Source organism: Brassica napus, chromosome A9 (assembly GCF_020379485.1).
Source record: "Brassica napus cultivar Da-Ae chromosome A9, Da-Ae, whole genome shotgun sequence".
NCBI classification, from domain to species: domain Eukaryota; kingdom Viridiplantae; phylum Streptophyta; class Magnoliopsida; order Brassicales; family Brassicaceae; genus Brassica; species Brassica napus.
In genome coordinates, this window is record NC_063442.1 from 33,875,361 (window position 1) to 33,895,825 (window position 20,465).

The window sequence follows — 20,465 nt, forward strand, 5'->3', positions numbered from 1 at the left end:
TTATTGCTTGTTATAGGCCACTTTCACCAATGACAGGGGGCAAATTTATGGCCTTGGAAGCTTGAAGAACCAACTTAATGAAGTGGCATATGACCCAAGAAGCTTGTCCTCTTTCATCCAAATGCAACAGCAACTTGAAGAAGCTCAACGCCAAATCAAAGAACAAGCTGCTCTTCTTGCAAAGGCTGAGGAAGATCGTGCCCAAGCTGCTGCTGCTGCGGCAATGGTTGAGGAAGAGCGTTCCAGAGTTATAGCTACTCAGCAAGCTACGATCGATGAGTTGTTAATGGTTCGGAAGTACATCGCCACCACAGACCAGAGATTCTTGGACTTCATCTCCAAAGAAACAGCTTCATCTGATCCCCATCATGTTTAGGTCTTTCCCTTCTCCTATGTGAAAAACTACCTTTTGGATGTGTGAAACTTGTAAACTCTTTGGAGTTCTTTCTGTTTGAAACTTGAATACTCCTAAGTTATGGAGTTCTTTTGTTTGTGTATGGTACATGTATTTAAAACTTTTATGATTTCAAAATCGTTTTTAGTAGTACTAATAGCAGATTTAAATAACAAATCATGGACAAGAAAAACAATACACCAAAATCATATATATAACAGCCAAAAAAATATGGTAATTAGTCGCATATCAGTCGCGAAATCAGTCGTAAATTTTAAGCATTTCAGTCGCTAATCAGTCGTGATTCGGTAGCAGTAATATACCGACTGTTTTCCTACAGAGATAGTTAGTCACTAAGTCAGTCGTGTAATCAGTCGCTAAATGCAGTCGTTAAACTCAGTCGTTAAATTCAGTCGCTAAACGCAGTCGTTAAATTCAGTCACTAAGCCGTCGTAGAATAGTCACTAAATAAGTCGTAAATCAGTCGCCAAATGCCCTACTAATTACCGACTGAAGTTACGACTGATCATAATAGTCGTCAAACAGTCGCTAAATACCGACTGTTTTACGACTAAAATATTTAGCGATGAGGTATATTACGACGACTCTTATCAGTCGTCAATCAGTCGGAAATGACCATTTACCGACTGAATACCGACTAATACCGTAGTCGGAAACGACCTGTTTTCTTGTAGTGAAATTTCTAACTATAAGATATGTAAAGTTTATTTAACCGAATCAAATCTACACTTATATGTGTGTTTGTTTTAATCTCATGCAACGAGTAATATATCTCTAGCAAGCTTGATGTGATGACACCAGTTAAACGGAGAACATATTTTTCTGGTCAACAAGACAACAACCAAGACTTCTTCTTCCTTAAAACTAGCATTCATTTTATATAGCTCGTGAGAAAATATTATCGTTATGTCACATCATTTTTTATAATAAAAGGTGAAAACCTGATAAAGAGACTCAAATATTAAAGCCTGCCTACTGTTTGTTAAATCTGCTGAACCTTATGGATATTACTCATATCGTGTTTCAATTTAGATAAACTAGATTTACATTTTATGAAAACAAAATAGCTTTTCAAGAAAATTTTAAAAGACCGTTTCCTCGAGACAAGCGGATTCTCAGTCCTCGAGACAGTCAGTGGAAAACAACATACACTCTCTCTCCTCTTCCAAAAGAACCAAGAAAAAAAAATAAAAATACAAAAGCCAAGAAAGCCATTATTACAAAAGCAAAACCACACTCTAAAAAGCCACTCACTAAAAACACTGGTCAGTAAACAGAGAAGAAGAACAAGCTATGTCGTCTCACTCATCTATCTTCTTCTCTGACCTTTAAACAAGCAAAAAAAAACCTTAAATCTCCAAATCCATACTATCTGTTCTTACAATGATGCTTCAAAGAAGCTGCATTGTACTTTTCTCACTTTCTCTGTTTGTTCCACACATGGGTTTCGCCATGCTCAACAAAACTCTCCTTCTCATACCACATCCCGACCCAGAGCTAGTCGCTCATGATGTTCATTGGTACGCATATTACATTTCCTCTTCTGGATCTACATTTTGTCAGAGATTTTTAGTTTCTTTAATGTAACTTGACAAGCTATTCTAGTGTATTCTTCTGAATCTTGGGTTGCTCAGTCTCTGGTTTTTTCTTCTTAATCTCCTTTCTGCCGTACCGACTGTAATTATCCGGTTTAATAATTTCACAGGAGGGTTAATGCCTCTATATGGAGACGTCAAGCTATGGATACGACGGACCAGGCCGGTTCAAATCAGTGCTTCACGGGTAACCCAATCGATGACTGTTGGAAATGTGACACAAACTGGCCTAATAACCGACAAAGGCTAGCCGATTGTGGAATCGGTTTCGGACAGTATGCCTTGGGAGGCAAAGGCGGCCGGTTTTACTTCGTCACTGATTCCTCCGACGATGATGTCGTCGACCCTAAACCGGGCACTCTCAGGTACTTTTTGTTAACCAACTAAACCGGATTTCATTTAAGAAAGTCTTGTATAATCAGACAAACAATGTGTTGTTTTTTAGTGGTTCAAGACAAAGATATCATCTTTAATACTCTTAACAACACTATATACTTTACTTGATAAACATGTCATTAGTGTCTAAACCCTACATATACACTTTTAAAATCCAATGTGAAATAAGATTCTGGCTAAGCTCCATTTATTTAGCTACTCGCAATAACTTTTCTTACTCTCTCTCTCTTTTGTCATCTCTTATTCACATGCCCCCACACCAATCTATCACGTACATGACTTTTTCAACACCACTTGTGTACATTTCTAGACAAGAAAATTTACAAATAAGCCCTCCATTTTGTGGTAAAACTCCTAAAACGTTTGATTAATTGTCTCTTTATTATTATTTTTTTTTTGGCTAAACCAATTGATTATTTGTTTTGAAAGATAGAAATGCAATGTTGACGATGTTTATAAATTAGCATTACTACATACATTACAGTTTTAGCGTTGTTCTTTGAATGTCCCACCCGGTTCACATGTTAGATAGCCAAAGTAGGTGGAGCCTCGCATGCAAGAACAGTGCTAAAATACTAGTACTACTTAAGCTACTAATCAATCTGGTCTAACACTTCAACCAAGATAATAATAATATGATAAATCTAGACAATAAACAACCACAATAAAACAAATGTATTGGGACCTCCAAAGTTTTTGAATTATTTGGGGAATCTTTACCAAATGTCAAAGGAATCGGGTTTACAATGTGAAAATACGTATCTATTGGTCTCTACTTTTAAAGCATTTGTAATTAAAACCTTTTCCTTTTTGGTGGCAGATATGGAGTGATACAAGTAGAGCCACTGTGGATAGTGTTCCCAAGCAACATGATGATAAAATTAAAGCATGAGCTAATATTCAACAGTTACAAGACTCTTGATGGAAGAGGAGCTAATGTTCATATTGTTGGTGGTGGTTGCATCACCCTTCAATATGTCTCCAATATCATCATTCACAACATTCATATCCACCATTGTCACCCATCCGGTAATTTATACTCTTTTTTTACGGCCAATAATTGTTATTTTAACCTTTTAACCTTTCTTCCCAAAGATAATTATTGCCCTGACCAGAATATTTTTAGTAGGTCCCTTTTGGTGTACATGTTTTCCTTCTCATTCATTGGTGTTTTCACACGCAAACAAAGAAACTATTCATATACTGATTATTGATAAAGGCATTGTTATAAATAGTAAACATTAAATTCGTCCCCATTGAAATGAAATGTATTAGCATTCATTGGTTGATTCATAAAAGCATTCTGCCTACGCTTTTGCTAGGGAATACTAACATACGGTCAAGTCCAACGCACTACGGATTAAGAACGGAATCGGACGGTGATGGTATCTCCATCTTCGGATCAAAGGACATATGGATTGACCATTGTTCTCTATCGAGATGTAAAGATGGGTTGATAGATGCTGTGATGGGATCCACAGGGATTACAATATCGAACAACTTCTTCTCACACCACAATGAAGTCATGCTTCTTGGTCACAGCGATCACTACGAGCCAGACAGTGGCATGCAGGTGACACACACACACAAACTAACGAACTAGTCCGAAATTCCGTTTCCAGTGACTAATTAATTTACTTTATTATAACATTTTGGAACGTTTGTGTGATTTTTCAGGTAACCATTGCGTTTAATCACTTTGGAGAGAAATTGGTACAAAGGATGCCACGATGTCGACGTGGTTATATCCATGTGGTTAACAACGATTTTACTCAATGGGAAATGTATGCGATTGGCGGTAGCGGTAACCCGACCATTAATAGTCAGGGTAACCGTTATACCGCCCCAACCAACCCCTTTGCCAAAGAGGTAACAAAAAACACGTGATTCATCAATGCTGGTTAGTCCATTTTAGGTCATTTGATAAGAGTATACCATTACGTCAAAAGATTTTTATACTTTAATGTATAATATAATATTGTTATACGTTAATGCATATTATGTATTGTGTAGGTGACTAAAAGAGTAGAAACGCCTGATGGCGATTGGAAAGGGTGGAACTGGAGATCGGAGGGAGACATCTTGGTTAATGGAGCGTTCTTCGTGGCATCTGGAGAAGGTGCTGAGATGAGGTACGAGAAGGCGTATAGCGTGGACCCTAAATCTGCCTCGTTCATCGACCAAATCACATTTCATTGCGGCGTTCTCGGCGTTGGTGGCAGGTTTGGATTCTTACGTTACGACTCATACTATTCAGTCACTCTTAGCCTTTCTTTTAGACAAAGATATTATTATTTGAATCTTCTTATATTTATGTCTATGTACTCTTTTTGAATTATTTTGTTTTCTACTACTTTTGCCTTTAACTTTATCTTCTTCTTTGTTTCTTTTGTCTAATTTCTTTTCCCCCACTATTTCATAATCATCGCTTATTAGCCTTAAAAAGTCAAATGGAGCTGATTGAGGAGGTTTTGATTTGTAACAGGAATAACAATTTGGGGATGTGGACTACTACTGGATCCGAAGGTAGTGGCGGTCTAGATTCTTATAATGACTACACCGATGAAATGTCTGGCACCGGTTCAACCAACCGGTTATCTTTCTCGATTATTGTTATAGCTTTCATGTTCAATTTGATATCATATTCGTTCATGTTGTTGTAACATGAATTACCAATTTAATCAAGGAACAAGAAAAAGAATGTTTCCAAACTCACTTTTGTGTAGTTTCTTCAATGGCCTATGTCTTTTCTTGAAAACGAAAAACTATGGTGAATTCAGTTTATCATTTTAGCAAAGGGAAATATTTTACATTTTCTAACGTAAATATGACCAAGCGAGATAAATTATTATTTTTGAAATATAAAGAGGTTTTGAACCAAATCCTTCCATACCTAATACTACAATATTATGTAGTATTAATTTTATTTCAACGAATGTTGTCTAAAATAATCAAAAGTATAAATAATTTTATAATTTTCCATAAACACCACGTGCCTGTGTATGTCATATTGTGTAGATATGTAACCATGATGCTCTGGTATTCCTATCCTCTTTAATTAAATAACTAACATAGATTATATATTATCTTCTTCCTTTTTGTATTTTCATAATTTTATACAAGAGGGCATTCCATACATGCATCTACTCTTCATACTGTATAAGTATATTACTTCAGGGCTACCAAAAAAAGTATATTACTTTAGGATATTTTAATTTTCTATATTAGAGATTACATACTTTCCCTATATAAATTAAATATCAACATTTTGACAAATCATTTGGCTCAAAAGTACACCAAACAACAAATTTAATTCATATTAAAGATATAGCCCATCAACCAATTATGTTGATGGAAAAAACTAAATAGTGTTTTATTCGTAGCATGAACTCGTGTGTTTGCTGTTGCATATAACATGACAAGACCTGACATACACAACTGTGCAACATTTATTTATTTTGTTATTATGGGTATGCATTAACCTTTATAAGTTTGTTATTTTGCGAAAACAGCAAGAGAAACAAAAAAACTCGATCATATGATAAGTCAAGAAAGAGATTTTATTTATCAACATCAACTTTTAGAAGACGTTTTCATCATATGATCAAGAAACAAGCTGTAATATTAACTATGACCATAGAGAGCATGAAAACTCTTCAATGTCCCTAGTCTCTTGAAACCACCAAGAACCAACGTTGATATTAATATTGTTTTCACTGCTACTGCTGGTACGTTCTTCTAGAACATTTGCGTCACTTTGGTCTGTAGAAATTTCTGATATCCAATCCGATATCCGGTTTTCGTATGGTGATTTCATAACACCAAAGCTCTCTCTTTCGAAAATACCACCACAAGTTTCTTTATCACTCTCCATGTTCATCTGCTTAGACTCCTTCACAGTTTTATCAAATCCATGTTCTTGAGTCGTTGTCCTTGTCCACGTGATCTCAGTTTCCTTATACTTGCGCAACAAGTCTTCTCCTGTATTTCTGCTCCAGTCAATGATCTTATCTGCAGCAAAATACATCATCTTTTAATTTAACGATGACCTGAAATTAACATATCACAACTACGAAAGAGATACCTACCATAGTTTTGACCTTCCAATTTCTTTCTAAAATGAGTTCTGTAATAGTTCTTAACCTCGTTATCAGTCCTACCGGGTAATCTCCTTGCAATCTTTGACCACCTATCGATATACATGTTAAGTTCAAACTGAAAGTACAATCATTGAAGTAAGAGATTCAAGCTTTTTGTCTCTTACTTGTTACCCCAGAAAGCATGGAGCTGAAAGATGATAGTTTCTTCTTCTAGGCTCATCGGTCCACGCTTCAGACTCGGATTCAGATAGTTCATCCACCTTAGCCTGCAACTCTTACCACTCCTCTTCAAACCTAAGTATGAACAAAAGAAACAAATAAACATATGCTTAGATATATGGCAACTTTCTATTTTTGGGAAGTGTCACAAGAAGTGTACCGGAAACTCTCGCTAAAGAATCCCAACGACGTTCTCCCAAAAGGGTAACGAACTTCACTAGCCGTTCATCTTCTTCTTCGAGCCATGGACCTCTACGGAGATTTTCTTCCTTCTTGTAATCCATTTTTGTTTTTGTGTTAGTTAACTAAATTATTTCTAAATTTGTGCTTTTAGTTTGAGAGCTTTTGTCTTTGCTTAAATAGTAAAGTCATGAGTTTACCCAATTTGGGAAATGTTCACAAAGATGACGAACACAAATAAATTAGTGGATAATAACATCATGCATCAGTTAGGTCTTGTCTTTCATTCTTGGTCATCTTTATCAAGTCATATAGATTATAGTTTTGGAGTAGGTTCCAAGTATCTCTTATTTTTTTATATAGTCACCAAGTTATTAATTATATTTATCTTTTCTTTTCAGGGGTTATGGCTTACATCATCTTAGAAATTCAATTATTTATTCAAGTATCCAATTTGAAATTCAATTTCTTAAGGGTTTTTGAAAAGAAGATGAAGTATTTAATTGTGGTTGAGATAAAAAGATAAAACAAGATCTTTCTGTATCTTCTCTCCACCAATGTCGAAAGTGTAAGCCAACAAAGCATTCTTAAGTTTGAATGTTTGATTAACTAAATCCGTAACTCATTTTGTTGTCAGAGAGAGAGAGAGAGAGAGGGTTTAAACTTAAGGCATCTAACTATCTGAAGAAAATTTAAAGAGCAGTGAAAAGCTGTGAACTGCAGGCCAAAAATAATGATTCTTCCCCGTTTAAGAAAATCATTCTGAGGAAGAAACAGAGCCATAAGATAAGATATGAAGCCTTGTCATGAAAGAAAACTCCGTTGAATCAAAACTTTCTTCTCTGGAAGATCAAAAACTTTTAAGTACTCAGAAAGCAGTAAAAAGAAAGCACAAGTGTAACTGTAACATATGTGTTAGGAAACTTAGAATATGAAAATTCCAGTAATTAGCATTGGTCAAATGCCTTAAAGGGCAAGTAAAAGCAGAAACAAATGCATCTTTTTGAATACTGTAGCTTGAATATTTTGCTCTGGGCTGTCTTATGAGCTTAATTTTTCCAGGGCTATCTTATGGTCTATTCTAGACCGGCCCAAGTATCTTTCTTGACGTGGGAGACGTCCAATGATCGAATGTTTACTTTTGATCACCCTTTTGTTTTTTTTTTCATGCATGCAATTCGAACGGTGGTGGCCGTTCAATGACCTATGAATCATATTACCACCAAACCGGATGACTAGCTGCAGATCACCCTTTTGTTTTATTCACTGGTAAATTCGATTTACCATGTGTTATTTGTCTACGCCTTTTCTTTCTTGAATTGGTTTGGATGATGTTGTAACAATAGATTGTCCTTTCGAATATATGAAGTAAAAAAAATAAATCATGTCTAATACAAACCAAAATCTAATAACATTTAGTAAAAAAAATATTGTCATACGTTTAAAGTTTAGAGCATCTTCAATAATGACATCAAATTTGGTGTTGAAATTACACCAAATTTAGTGTTTTGGTGTCAAAATAATTTTATCATTTCCAACAATGACACCAAACTTTACACCAAAGTAATATTATATATTTGATGCTTTCATTTTCAATTTTTTTTATATTTTTATTATTTATAATTGAGAAATAATTATTTTATCACATTTAGATTATTATTTATATTTTTATTATTTGTAAGTGATAAGTGATAATATTCATTTAATAATTTATTTTGAAAAAAAAATTTAATTTTTAAATTGTGTGAAAATAAATTTAAAATACAAATAATACAATATACTTACGTTTAATTACAAATTTGATAGTAAATAAACTATATAATTAAATGAAACATAATAAAATATGTATTTTATAGATTTGGTGTGATGAATAGTGTTACACCAAATTTATTGTAACACTATTCACATTACACCAAATTTGGTAAGATAGTGTCAATTTTAATATCTTGTTAGAAATGTAATTACACTAAATTTGGTATTTTGCTGTCTTGTTGAATATGGTCTTAGAGATACGTTCTAAAACGCAGCGAGGGCCGGATGGCCACCAAAAATGTTAGGGTACTAAACGTGACGAATTGGGATTCCTAAAAAAATCTTACTTGTTTCATCCTAAAACCGAATAATGTAATTCATAAAGTTTTTATGAAAATAACAAAAAAGAAGAAAAATTGTATAATTTGGTAAAAATAAAAAGCTGTCAGAGTCAAAATCGCGGGAAACCTAAAAAATATAAAGAACGAAGAAGATGATTGGTTAATGACATAAATGCTTTACATTAAACTTAGGTAGTGATCGGTGACATTCAATTTGCGGATTTCAGTGCGTTTTTATAAAAACTATTTTGCATTCACCATTCGCGTTTTTTGACAGAGAGGCGTTTTTCTATTTTTCAAAAAAAGTGAAATCCGCACACGTAATTCGAGACAACCAAAATACACATGAAATAGAGAACTGCACTTCAATTCCGCCTTTCGGGTAAAAACATGCGGTCCGTTGAAAAACGCTTTCACACAGTGCATAATAACTACCTTTTTATTTTAATTAATATATTTTACCAGTATATTGCTAGAACTACGTGAATTAACTCAGCCCATACCACTATTTTTCTTTTTTCTTTGTCTTTATCGCTAAACTTTTTCTAAGAAAAACTTTCTATTTTTTTACTCATCAGAAAGGAACGTACACATTTTTACAGGTATGAATTGCAGTTTATATCATTTTTAAATTATTGTAGTAACCTAGCATGATTAGTAAAATTGGTTAGTAACGATGTATGTTAGTTAATTATTCTAAACAAAAGTATACACGCACTTGAGATGAAACCAAAAACATTATTCACATTTATAATATTACTATATTTATGACAAACACATATGGTTGGTGATTTAAAATTGCATAAATAATGATAATGCTTTTATTGTATTTTACTTAATTTTTATATTATTCATATAATTTTAAATTTGTAATTCATATGATTTTATTGTATTTAAAAAATTAAAATAATAAAAAAAATTACACCAATAATACTAAATAGAAAGTTTTAACTTTAAAATTGTATTGATTTATTGATGGATATATTTAATATTATTTAAATTTATTTAATTGTTCAATTCCGTAAATCATGTTTTCACCAATCAAACACAATTCCGCACCATTAGTTTTATCAAAACCGCACTTATTCCGCAAAACACACGAACCGCAGTTGAACCGTCCCGCACTTTAATTCCGCACCGCTTATTTTACTAATTCCGCGGTTACCATTCGGACCCTAGTTTAAAAACAGGCAGAAAACGCCTTCTTTTCTCCTCGAACTCAAGTTGTAAAGCATTTTTTTTTGGTAAACAGTTGTAAAGCATTTGAAAGAAGTGTGAATCACAGAACCAAGTCATATTTATTTTATTTCATTAGAAATGTATTATATAAAACCACAAAATATAAATGCTTTATTTTATTAGTTTCTGTATAATCCCTAATTTTTTCAATTGGCATTAGACATACCCTAGCTTCCAATTATAAAGAACGCCTAACGAGTTTTTCGTAGTGAGTTTTCGATAGATATTTAAACGAGAAATTGGTAAGAATGCACCCAAAAGCCCATATAATTTGCCATATACCCTTGTTTCTTTTTTAATATTTTTTATGACTATAATACTCTTATCTCTATCTCTTTCCCTTTTCTTTTTTATGTGTTATAATCTCTTTATCTCTCGTATAGATTCTTCAAATCATTTTCTAATTCAATACAAATCTTTATTTTTTTTTATTCTTTCTTTTGACATCCATAATACTAATCTTATTATCTCACCCCAATTCCAATGTTTTCAATTTCGATTCACAATCAACTTTTAGATAATATATATGTTAGTAGGTATTTTATTACTTACATGCTATTATTTAGATTTTAATGGATTCTTAATCGATACATGAAGTTAGGCATGGGCATTCGGGGTCCCAATCGGGTTTCGGTTTTATCCATTCGGGTTTCGGTTTTTCGGGTTTATCAAAATCAACCCCATTCGGGTTATATAAAAGTTCGGTTCGGGACCGGTTCGGGTTCTATCGGGTTCGGGTCGGGGTTAGTAAATCTTCAAAAAACCGGTATAACCCATTGTACTTTCGGGTTCGGGTCCCAATCGGTTCTTCGGTTTAAAAATACTTGATTTGTACCTATTTTGTAACTAAAACATAAATGAAATCGGTTCTTCGGATTTAAAATACATGATTTGTACATATTTTAATAGCCAAAACATAAGTAAAATCGATTCAAAAATAAGAAAAAACATCAAACGGTGATCATTCAAAATCAAGCGAAAGATAAACATAGTTAGTGATAGAAAAAAAAACAGATAAATGAAATCATAAAACAAAAATAAGTTCTCATGAAATGAGAAACATTATTCAATAAAAACAAAACCAAAATCTAAAAACTTCATGCATCAACCGCCACATTCCAGCATCAACCTTCATGTAACAGATAATTATTTTAGAAATTCAATAATATCTTAAAGTTATTTGGATACATATTAAGAATTAAGATCATATTTGGTAGAAGTTTTTTTTGTGATTTTAAATGTTTCGGGTTCTATCGGATATCCATTTAGGTCCGGATTCGGTTCGGATAATACTCATAACCCAAAATACCAAAAAACAGGATCCATTCGGTATTTATGTCGGGTTCGGATCGGTTCGGATTCATTTTTATCGGATCGGATTCGGTTCGGATTTCCGGGTTCGGTTTATTTGCCCAGCCCTACATGAAGTGTTAGCTGTTACAAATAGATTTGTGGCTATTTGATAAATAACTAATTAATTGTTAATAGTTTCATTAACTGATATATGATTTGTTAGTTGATACATTTGTTTGATACATAGATTGTTAGATGATACTAAAATTATTAACTAATATGTTAGTTGGTGTGTAGATTGTTACCTGCTATGTAAATATTTAGCTGATAAATCTAGAGTTATTTGTTTTCGATAAAGCATGAGGTATTTTCGTCTGCACAGTATCAAAAAGTTATTTTTTTTGTTATCCATAATTATGTGCATTCAGCTAATTTGGATCTTAATTGGGTATATTCTACACATTCTCCCTATTTAAACTAGAGGAAGATGTGGAATAAAAGAAGAGAGAGAGAAGAACATGGGTTTTGAGTATTTTGACTTTTCAATATTTGGTGGCCACGTTGAAGATCTAACGGTCCATATTTTTCTGGTTTATGAAAACAATTTTCTTTTTATTGTTTTAGAAACTTCTCAAAAGCAAAATTCTTAATGTTTATCTTAAATTTTATGGAACAACTCTCTGTAATACTTATATTTTGAAAATTAAGATATGAAAACACAAATCTAATCTAAATAGAAATTTTTTTTTTTTCTGCCATATATCTATTTTTTTTGTGTGTTTATCTCATAACAAATTAAACATTTATTAATATATTAACGTTACACAAGTCTTGAAATTATCCAACAATATCAAGTTGTCTAGAATTTCTTTTGAGAAATTTGCCAATGTGATTGCTATAAAAAAGGTAAAAAAATACCAAAGAAAGAAAAGAAAAGGAAATCTTTAAAATAAATAACTTTGCTTACAAGGAACATATTTATCTTCATCTATATAAACACACACGTGTCTGTCCATATTCTCAAAAACAAACTTCTCTTTCAAAGATATTTTCTTCTCTCTTTGCGCAACTCTGTTTCTACTCACAAACTAACCATGAGGAATCAAGCTGGTTCATCTGATTCGTAAGTACTCGACGATTTCAATGTAGCTAGACCTCTATATTTCGTTTCGTGAATGGTTCAGCTTTTTTTAGTTTGATCTAGTTTCGATGTCTTATGTCTTTTTTCCTTTTTTGAATCTTTCAGGAAGGGGACGAAGAAAGATTTTAGCACCGCGATTCTGGAGCGGAAGAAGGCGGCAAATCGTTTGGTGGTGGATGAGGCCATCAACGATGACAACTCCATCGTGTATCTACACCCTGAGACCATGGAGAAGCTACAGCTCTTCCGTGGAGATACCGTGTTAATCAAGGTATGATTTTTATTTTTAGGGTTTATCAAAAACCGTCCTTTTGATCCGTGTTAAGTTTCTAGAATGGTGATCATTGTAGGGTCTCTCATGAATGATTATTTAGTTGTATGTGTTGAAATCTTGGTTTCCTCTCCTTTTTGGACAACGTCTTTATGCAGGGAAAGAAGAGGAAGGATACTGTGTGTATTGCCCTACCTGATGATACATGTGAGGAGCCAAAGATTAGGATGAACAAAGTTGTCAGGTCTAACCTTAGGGTTAGGCTTGGAGATGTTATATCTCTTCACCAGTTCCCTGATGTCAAGTATGGGAATCGTGTTCACGTTTTGCCCATTGATGATACTATTGAAGGAGTTACTGGCAATATATTTGATGCATACCTTAAACGTGAGTGTTTCCTCGTCCTGTGATGTCAATCTATGTTGTCTCTGCTTATATGTTCCTTAGTATTCTATGCAATGTTCAAGAAATCGATAGGCTGTAATTATTCTCTTTATAGAGAATTATTGATTAGGCGGGCGACTAGACCGATTTTTTGAATGCTTAGAAAGTTTTTTTTTTTTAAATCGTTTTGTTTAGGTCCGAAACGATCTTTAGATCACTGGTTATATGTTAACATATTGGTTTTTGCATCTTGCCAGCTTATTTCTTGGAGGCATACCGTCCGGTGAAGAAGGGTGATCTTTTCTTGGTTAGAGGAGGGATGAGAAGCATTGAGTTCAAGGTTATTGAGACCGATCCTGCTGAGTACTGTGTTGTGGCTCCGAATACAGAGATATTCTGTGAAGGTGAACCGATAAAGAGAGAGGATGAGGAGAGGTTGGATGAAGTTGGTTACGATGATGTTGGTGGTGTCAGGAAACAAATGGCTCAGATTAGAGAGCTTGTTGAGCTTCCTTTGAGGCATCCACAGCTCTTTAAGTCCATTGGTGTTAAACCTCCCAAGGGAATCTTGCTCTATGGCCCTCCTGGCACTGGGAAGACACTACTTGCTCGTGCTGTTGCTAACGAGACCGGTGCGTTTTTCTTGTGTATCAATGGTCCTGAGATCATGTCCAAGATGGCCGGTGAGAGTGAGAGCAACCTTAGGAAAGCGTTTAAGGAAGCTGAGAAGAATGCGCCTTCGATTATTTTCATTGATGAGATTGATTCTATTGCTCCGAAGAGAGACAAGACAAACGGAGAGGTTGAGAGACGGATTGTTTCTCAGCTCTTGACGCTTATGGATGGTCTTAAAGCTAGAGCTCATGTCATTGTTATGGGAGCGACCAACAGGCCTAACAGCATTGACTCGGCTTTGAGAAGGTTTGGACGTTTTGACAGGGAGATTGATATTGGTGTTCCTGATGAGATTGGTCGTCTTGAGGTTCTCAGGATTCATACCAAGAACATGAAGCTTGCTGAAGACGTAATGTTCAGTTCTACACACACTTTTGTTTACCTAGTCTGTTTGTAATAACTGACATGATTTGCTCTTACTCAGGTTGATTTGGAAAGAGCATCCAAAGACACACACGGGTACGTTGGTGCGGATCTTGCAGCGTTATGCACTGAAGCTGCTCTCCAGTGCATCAGAGAGAAGATGGATGTGATTGACATAGAAGACGAAGAGATAGATGCTGAAATTCTCAATTCTATGGCTGTGACTAATGAGCATTACCTGACAGCCCTTGGTAACAGCAATCCTTCTGCTCTACGTGAGACGGTGAGTTCTATGTTTCAATCTTACACGATTTCTCAATCTATTTTGGTATTTATCGTTTTTATTAAACTGTTATTTTCTCCTTCTTCTAGGTCGTCGAGGTGCCTAATGTTTCTTGGGAGGACATTGGTGGTCTTGAGAATGTCAAGAGGGAACTACAAGAGGTAAAACTTACAGCTTCGACTAGCCTTGGACAAAATATGATTCGTTTGGTTACTTATGCAAATTTGGTTCGATTTCGGTTCGGTTAGGATACAAATATTAGGATAATTCAGTTTATTGGTAATACGGTTTATATATAGTATATTTGGTTATTTTAAAACTAAACAGAATTTATATATCTCGGTTATATAAACTGTAGTTTTAAAATTCGGGTATCCTAGGATCCGTTCTGATATTTAAGAAATTTGGTTTGGTTCCAAATTTCTCGGTACGGTTTGGTTTGGATAAATGTGTCCATGCTTACTTTCAACAATTCAGTATCCTTATTCAGTTTTTCACTTGAGTATAGACTTATCTGTTCATATCTTTGTTATGTTTTTAGACTGTTCAATATCCAGTGGAGCATCCTGAGAAGTTCGAGAAGTTTGGTATGTCACCATCTAAAGGAGTCCTATTCTACGGTCCTCCCGGTTGTGGGAAGACCCTTTTGGCCAAGGCTATCGCCAACGAGTGCCAAGCCAACTTCATCAGCATCAAAGGTCCAGAGCTTCTCACAATGTGGTTTGGAGAGAGTGAAGCCAACGTCAGAGAGATATTCGACAAAGCACGCCAGTCCGCTCCTTGTGTCCTGTTCTTTGATGAGCTCGACTCCATCGCCACTCAGAGAGGTAGCAGCGTTGGAGACGCTGGTGGTGCAGCAGACAGAGTGTTGAACCAGCTTCTTACGGAGATGGATGGTATGTCTGCCAAGAAGACTGTCTTTATCATCGGAGCAACGAACAGACCAGATATCATCGACCCTGCGCTTCTTCGACCTGGTCGTCTCGACCAGCTCATCTACATTCCTCTCCCTGATGAGGAGTCTCGTTACCAGATCTTTAAGTCTTGCTTGAGGAAATCTCCGGTGGCTAAAGATGTTGACTTGAGGGCTCTTGCTAAATACACTCAAGGGTTTAGTGGCGCGGACATCACAGAGATTTGTCAGCGTTCTTGCAAGTACGCGATCAGAGAGAACATCGAGAAGGTATGTAGTTCTGGTAATGACATTTACTCTTTTAGTTTTCTTTTCTTGCACGGCACTTATGATTTTTGTTTTTGTGTTTGTTTCCTTTTTAGGATATTGAGAAGGAGAGGAAGAGAGCAGAGGCACCAGAAGCAATGGAAGAGGATGAGGAGGAGATTGCAGATATTAAAGCTGGTCATTTTGAGGAATCAATGAAGTACGCGAGGAGATCAGTGAGTGATGCAGACATTCGCAAGTATCAGGCATTTGCTCAGACTCTCCAACAGTCTCGTGGGTTTGGAAGTGAGTTCAGGTTTCCTCAAGTGACAGGGGCAGGAGCCGCTGCCACCACGGCTGGTGGAGCTGACCCGTTTGCTACTACGGGAGGAGCAGCAGCCGAGGACGATGATCTCTATAGTTAAATATATATGATCACAGACCGTCTCTTGTGTCTGTACATTGTTCTCTTGATAAACCTTTCACTGGTTTTTGTTGGGTTTTTATTTAGTGTTTCTTTATATAAATCTTACATATAATGAGACACTTTCCTCTCTTTTGAGAGTGTCCACGTATGCATATTTTAAAGTCTGTGGGTCCCGCATTACGTTCGGTTTTCGTTTGGTCTAATGAATCCCACTATATAAAAGAAGCTAAATTTGAGCTTCATAAGGCTATCCACATGTGCACAAATATTCAGGACCAACCAAAGTGCCATGTCATCTTTGTGGGCTTGCAATTTTAAAAAAATTTGTCACCTACGTGGCCCGTATGACCCATCTCTCCCGAGCCTCTCTTCATACCATATTGGTCGCAGCCCATTACCCATCTCTTGATACGGTTCGGGTTATATCGCTGTCCTCTCTGAAATATCAAAATCACTAACCCTAATCACCGTTCTCGATCTCTTTGTCGATTCTCTTCCTCCCCCAAACTCATCCCGATCTCTTTGTTGATTCTCTTTCTCTCCCCAACTCATCCCGCATAACGTCCCCGATGAGAGTGCTGGTACTTCAATGTGCTCTCATAAAGCCTTCAATGTTTTCTTCAACCATGCTGTTGCCTGTTGGTGATGTTTTCAATTTAATATGCGGAGAGGATGAGATCGACTTGGGGAGAGGAGGTTATTGTTCGGAATTGAAACCCGAAAATGGATTTCACAATCGTAAGCTCTCACTTCTTTGGGCTCGCTTCATCTTCTTAAAGAGGCTTTATCGGCTGCGTTGAGGCTGTATCGTCCGGTGCCGGAGTTCTTCAACCCCGGCTTGAAGGGCGACAAGATACAACATGGGACTTTTGTTTCGCAGTGATGTTTTTGATTTACTTGGCTGGGAGGATGAGATCGACTCTGGGAGATTTTGTTTCGAGTTCAAACCGGAGGGATTGACTTTGAAATCGTACGCTCTTAGTATACATAATTATGGGCCAATACACACAGATTACGATACAAACACAAACACGAAGCTCAGCATTAGAGTTTCAGCCCCGGAGATTCAACAGCAACTAAAGTAAGATTCCAAATTCGTCCTCTGTTCAGCCTCCAGTCAATTTCTTTTACTTTTTTAATCTTTGCCTAATGTTCATTACTGTGATCAAAAATAACTCGCTTGCATATGTCTTCTTTTTCAGGTTGTTACTTGGCTTTCTATTTCATGAAGCACAGAACGTAGTATATAAAAGGAAACAGGAATACACTTTGCAAATATTCTCTGTGTCTTTGGATTAATCTATAATCTTGTGATGTAGATAGATACAAAAGCTTCTTACGGATCTCCATGGAGAATTCATGAAGGTAACCTGAAACAACTCTCTATCTCTTGCAAGTGGATGCCAGACTAATGTCATAGTTTGGTAAAATTCCAGATTAAGTTTTGGTGAATGACTTTGTGTTTTGTACAGAAGATAAGAACTCATGTTCGTTATGGGAAGCAGTTATCACAATACAACCTTACTTATCGAATTTTCATCAAGTAATATTACATGATTTATAATTAGTTGTGTATTTTATGACATTTTATAAGTGTGGTTGACGATAAAAATGACAAGGCTATCACAAAAGATACCTCAAGTTCAGGTATTTTAGATATGGGACTCTCTGGACCTTTAATATGTGATAATGTATCGAAGTTTTAAGTCTTCTTCCAACAATACTCTAATTCGATTTTGTGGTGTATCGATACATTTCCTGAAGGGCTTACTCGGAAGCTTCCAGTTACCAACAAGTATGTGAAGCCAATATGTATAGGATTTGGAGGGGCGGAGGACCACGACCTTGAAAATCTGAAGAAACAGCTTGAAGATGATGATCTCATCAGAGGTACAATAACTGCGGAACATCAAGGCAGTGAAGGTACAATTTTACCTGTGCATGTCAAAACCGAACTCTGTAGCCATCTCCCTACACCGGTTTAGTCATAACTGTCATTTGATTAACAAACAGAGTCTGGTGTTAATTAGCTGATACAAAAGACAATCGCGCATACAGCTGAGAGGGTCACGTGGTCTAAGTCTTGAATTAACGTTTGAGTTGTTCTGTTCAGTGACAAAGGCTTCTGTCCATTCCAAATCAAGCAGGTACACATATGAATCCGGCTCCTGTGTTTAGAATCAAGAAACAAAGTTCCTTCGCGTCAAAGGCTTGTGTGCGAGTCTCTTCAGTGCTCTCTTTGGCTTTCTTATGTTCGATTCACACAAGTATTGGTCTTCCACAACAAAGACTCATCCACATTATTACATCTTCTGCTATAAACCTTTTCTTTTACCTCTAGGCTCATTGTCAATACCAAAATACAGCTGCGTTTTGACCTTGATTAGGTGTGATTGTGACTCTCTTTCACTTCCTCGATGCACATGGCTACACTTTTCTTTGCGGTGGTTGAGATGTCGATAGACATAATCACTCTTGGGAAAATCAAGGGACTGCTCAGCATGGGTCGCCTCTTCTGCTTGAAATATTGGAGACCAATGAGTTAGAGTTTAGAGACATCAATTGGTAGATTCATACAATATAAGCTTAGAGTTTTGTTTCTTCTTTGTTTTTCCGGTTGATTGGTTTTAAGAAATGGAATCCTTTCTCTCAAAAGACTATAAGCATATTGTAGTGTCAGATGGCTTGATGATTCTTCGATTTTGAAACCAGAAATCTATTTTCCTGCCAAATGCTTCTTTGTTATTGTTACATAGTGGAGTGTTTAAAACATTACTAAACCAATTCAGTCAAATTTTAATAGAACGAAGCAAAACGATTAGAACCAGTTGTATTTTTATATCTTTGTAAAACTCAGCTTCTCAGGATCAATCTTATCACTACGAATCATCATTCTATAAAAGAAGATGAAGTCGGATTTGGAAAGCGTTTGGTAATTTTTAGAAGTTTGAGAGAAGGTAATAGAAGTTGTATTAAATAGTGGATATAGTGGACGTTTGAATTAAGTTTGTACACTTCTCGGATTGATACATTTATTCACGTTTTGAAATTGAACACGTCTATTCATTAAACACGTTCCCAAAGTCTTAGAAACAAATACATTATCAATTCAAATCCCATTAGAATAAGTTATTGTTCATACGTTCTAAATATTTAATAATAAATTAAACAACAAATTTTTTATATCTAAAAAATTTTCATCATAACATAAGTATTTTTATCACGTAAAATAAATTGAAATGCATTTGAAATATTTAGTAAGAATTAAATATCCAGTTTTTTAATATCACAAAAAAATATCTTTTATCACGTAAAAACTTGAAAACATCCATGTATAAAATTATATACAATCTGTATAGAGATTTATCTCTTTTGAAAAAATATTAAAAATTATATGATGTAAAATATATTTTAATGATAACACAATACAAACTATATATAATGATAATTATCAAATCAATAAAATTCATTTCTAATTTATGGTTAAGTATATATTAACAAATTTAATTATTTATTAAAGTTAATAAAGACTTTGTAACACAGTATAATTTAGTTTTGGACAATGATAATTATCAAATTAATATTTTAAAAATTTTATGGTTACTTATATATTAACAAATCTAATTATTCATTAAGAATAATAAATATTTTAGCCGCTCTACATTTTAAAGTGAAAGTTTAGAAGATGAAAAAACTCACTCCATAAATAATATTATAAATTAGGGCAAATCTCCAAAATAGCACCTTTCTAAGTTTATATCACAAAAATAGCACTCAAAAACTAAAATGACCAAAATAGCATTTTATCTTTTGAAAAATTTAAATTTTTTTTATTTTTCAAAATTTGAAATCTTATCACCAAAACCTCACTTTTTAACTCTAAACCCTAAAACCTAAACTCTAAACCCTAAACCTTAAATTCTAAACCCTAAATCCCACCTCTTGAATGCTATTTTTGTGACTTTTGGCCTTGAGTGTTAGTTTGGGAACAAAAACTTGATTTAGTGCTATTTTGGTCTTTTTCTCTATAAATTATTTAAAATAAACATAAATAAATGATTAAATATAAGTTTGATTATAACAAACAATCCGCGCAGGGCGCGGATAAAAGATCTAGTCTTATATATAATAAGACACTTTCCTCTCTTTTGAGAGTGTCCACGTATGCATATTTTAAAGTCTGTGGGTCCCGCATTACGTTCGGTTTTCGTTTGGTCTAATGAATCGGAGTT

The 20,465-nt window shown here is 35.0% G+C and overlaps 3 protein-coding genes across 3 annotated transcripts; 2 read left to right on the top strand and 1 right to left on the bottom strand.

Annotated features, from left to right (window-relative positions):
* Positions 1-1,630: 1,630 nt before the first annotated feature.
* LOC106382584 (probable pectate lyase 12) lies at positions 1,631-5,141 on the top strand. Its single transcript, XM_013822617.3, has 7 exons — positions 1,631-1,935; positions 2,121-2,375; positions 3,227-3,435; positions 3,729-3,979; positions 4,084-4,275; positions 4,420-4,628; positions 4,892-5,141. The coding sequence occupies exons 1-7, from the start codon at positions 1,799-1,801 to the stop codon at positions 5,067-5,069; spliced, it is 1,431 nt and encodes a 476-aa protein (XP_013678071.1). The 5' UTR covers positions 1,631-1,798; the 3' UTR covers positions 5,070-5,141.
* Positions 5,142-5,355: 214 nt separating this feature from the next.
* Positions 5,356-8,511, bottom strand: LOC106380349 (transcription factor MYB27). The gene is made up of 4 exons (XM_013820113.3): positions 6,886-8,511; positions 6,671-6,800; positions 6,495-6,595; positions 5,356-6,417 (listed from the first exon to the last, which is right to left on the bottom strand). Exons 1-4 carry the CDS (start codon positions 7,007-7,009, stop codon positions 6,035-6,037), a joined length of 738 nt encoding a protein of 245 aa, XP_013675567.1. The 5' UTR covers positions 7,010-8,511; the 3' UTR covers positions 5,356-6,034.
* Positions 8,512-12,349: 3,838 nt separating this feature from the next.
* Positions 12,350-18,965, top strand: LOC111198850 (cell division control protein 48 homolog D). The gene is made up of 13 exons (XM_022688180.2): positions 12,350-12,653; positions 12,777-12,942; positions 13,101-13,329; positions 13,584-14,350; positions 14,426-14,647; positions 14,737-14,808; positions 15,189-15,830; positions 15,923-17,314; positions 17,436-17,598; positions 17,706-17,776; positions 17,853-17,880; positions 17,998-18,156; positions 18,247-18,965. The coding sequence occupies exons 1-8, from the start codon at positions 12,625-12,627 to the stop codon at positions 16,229-16,231; spliced, it is 2,436 nt and encodes an 811-aa protein (XP_022543901.2). The 5' UTR covers positions 12,350-12,624; the 3' UTR covers positions 16,232-17,314; positions 17,436-17,598; positions 17,706-17,776; positions 17,853-17,880; positions 17,998-18,156; positions 18,247-18,965.
* Positions 18,966-20,465: the final 1,500 nt, after the last annotated feature.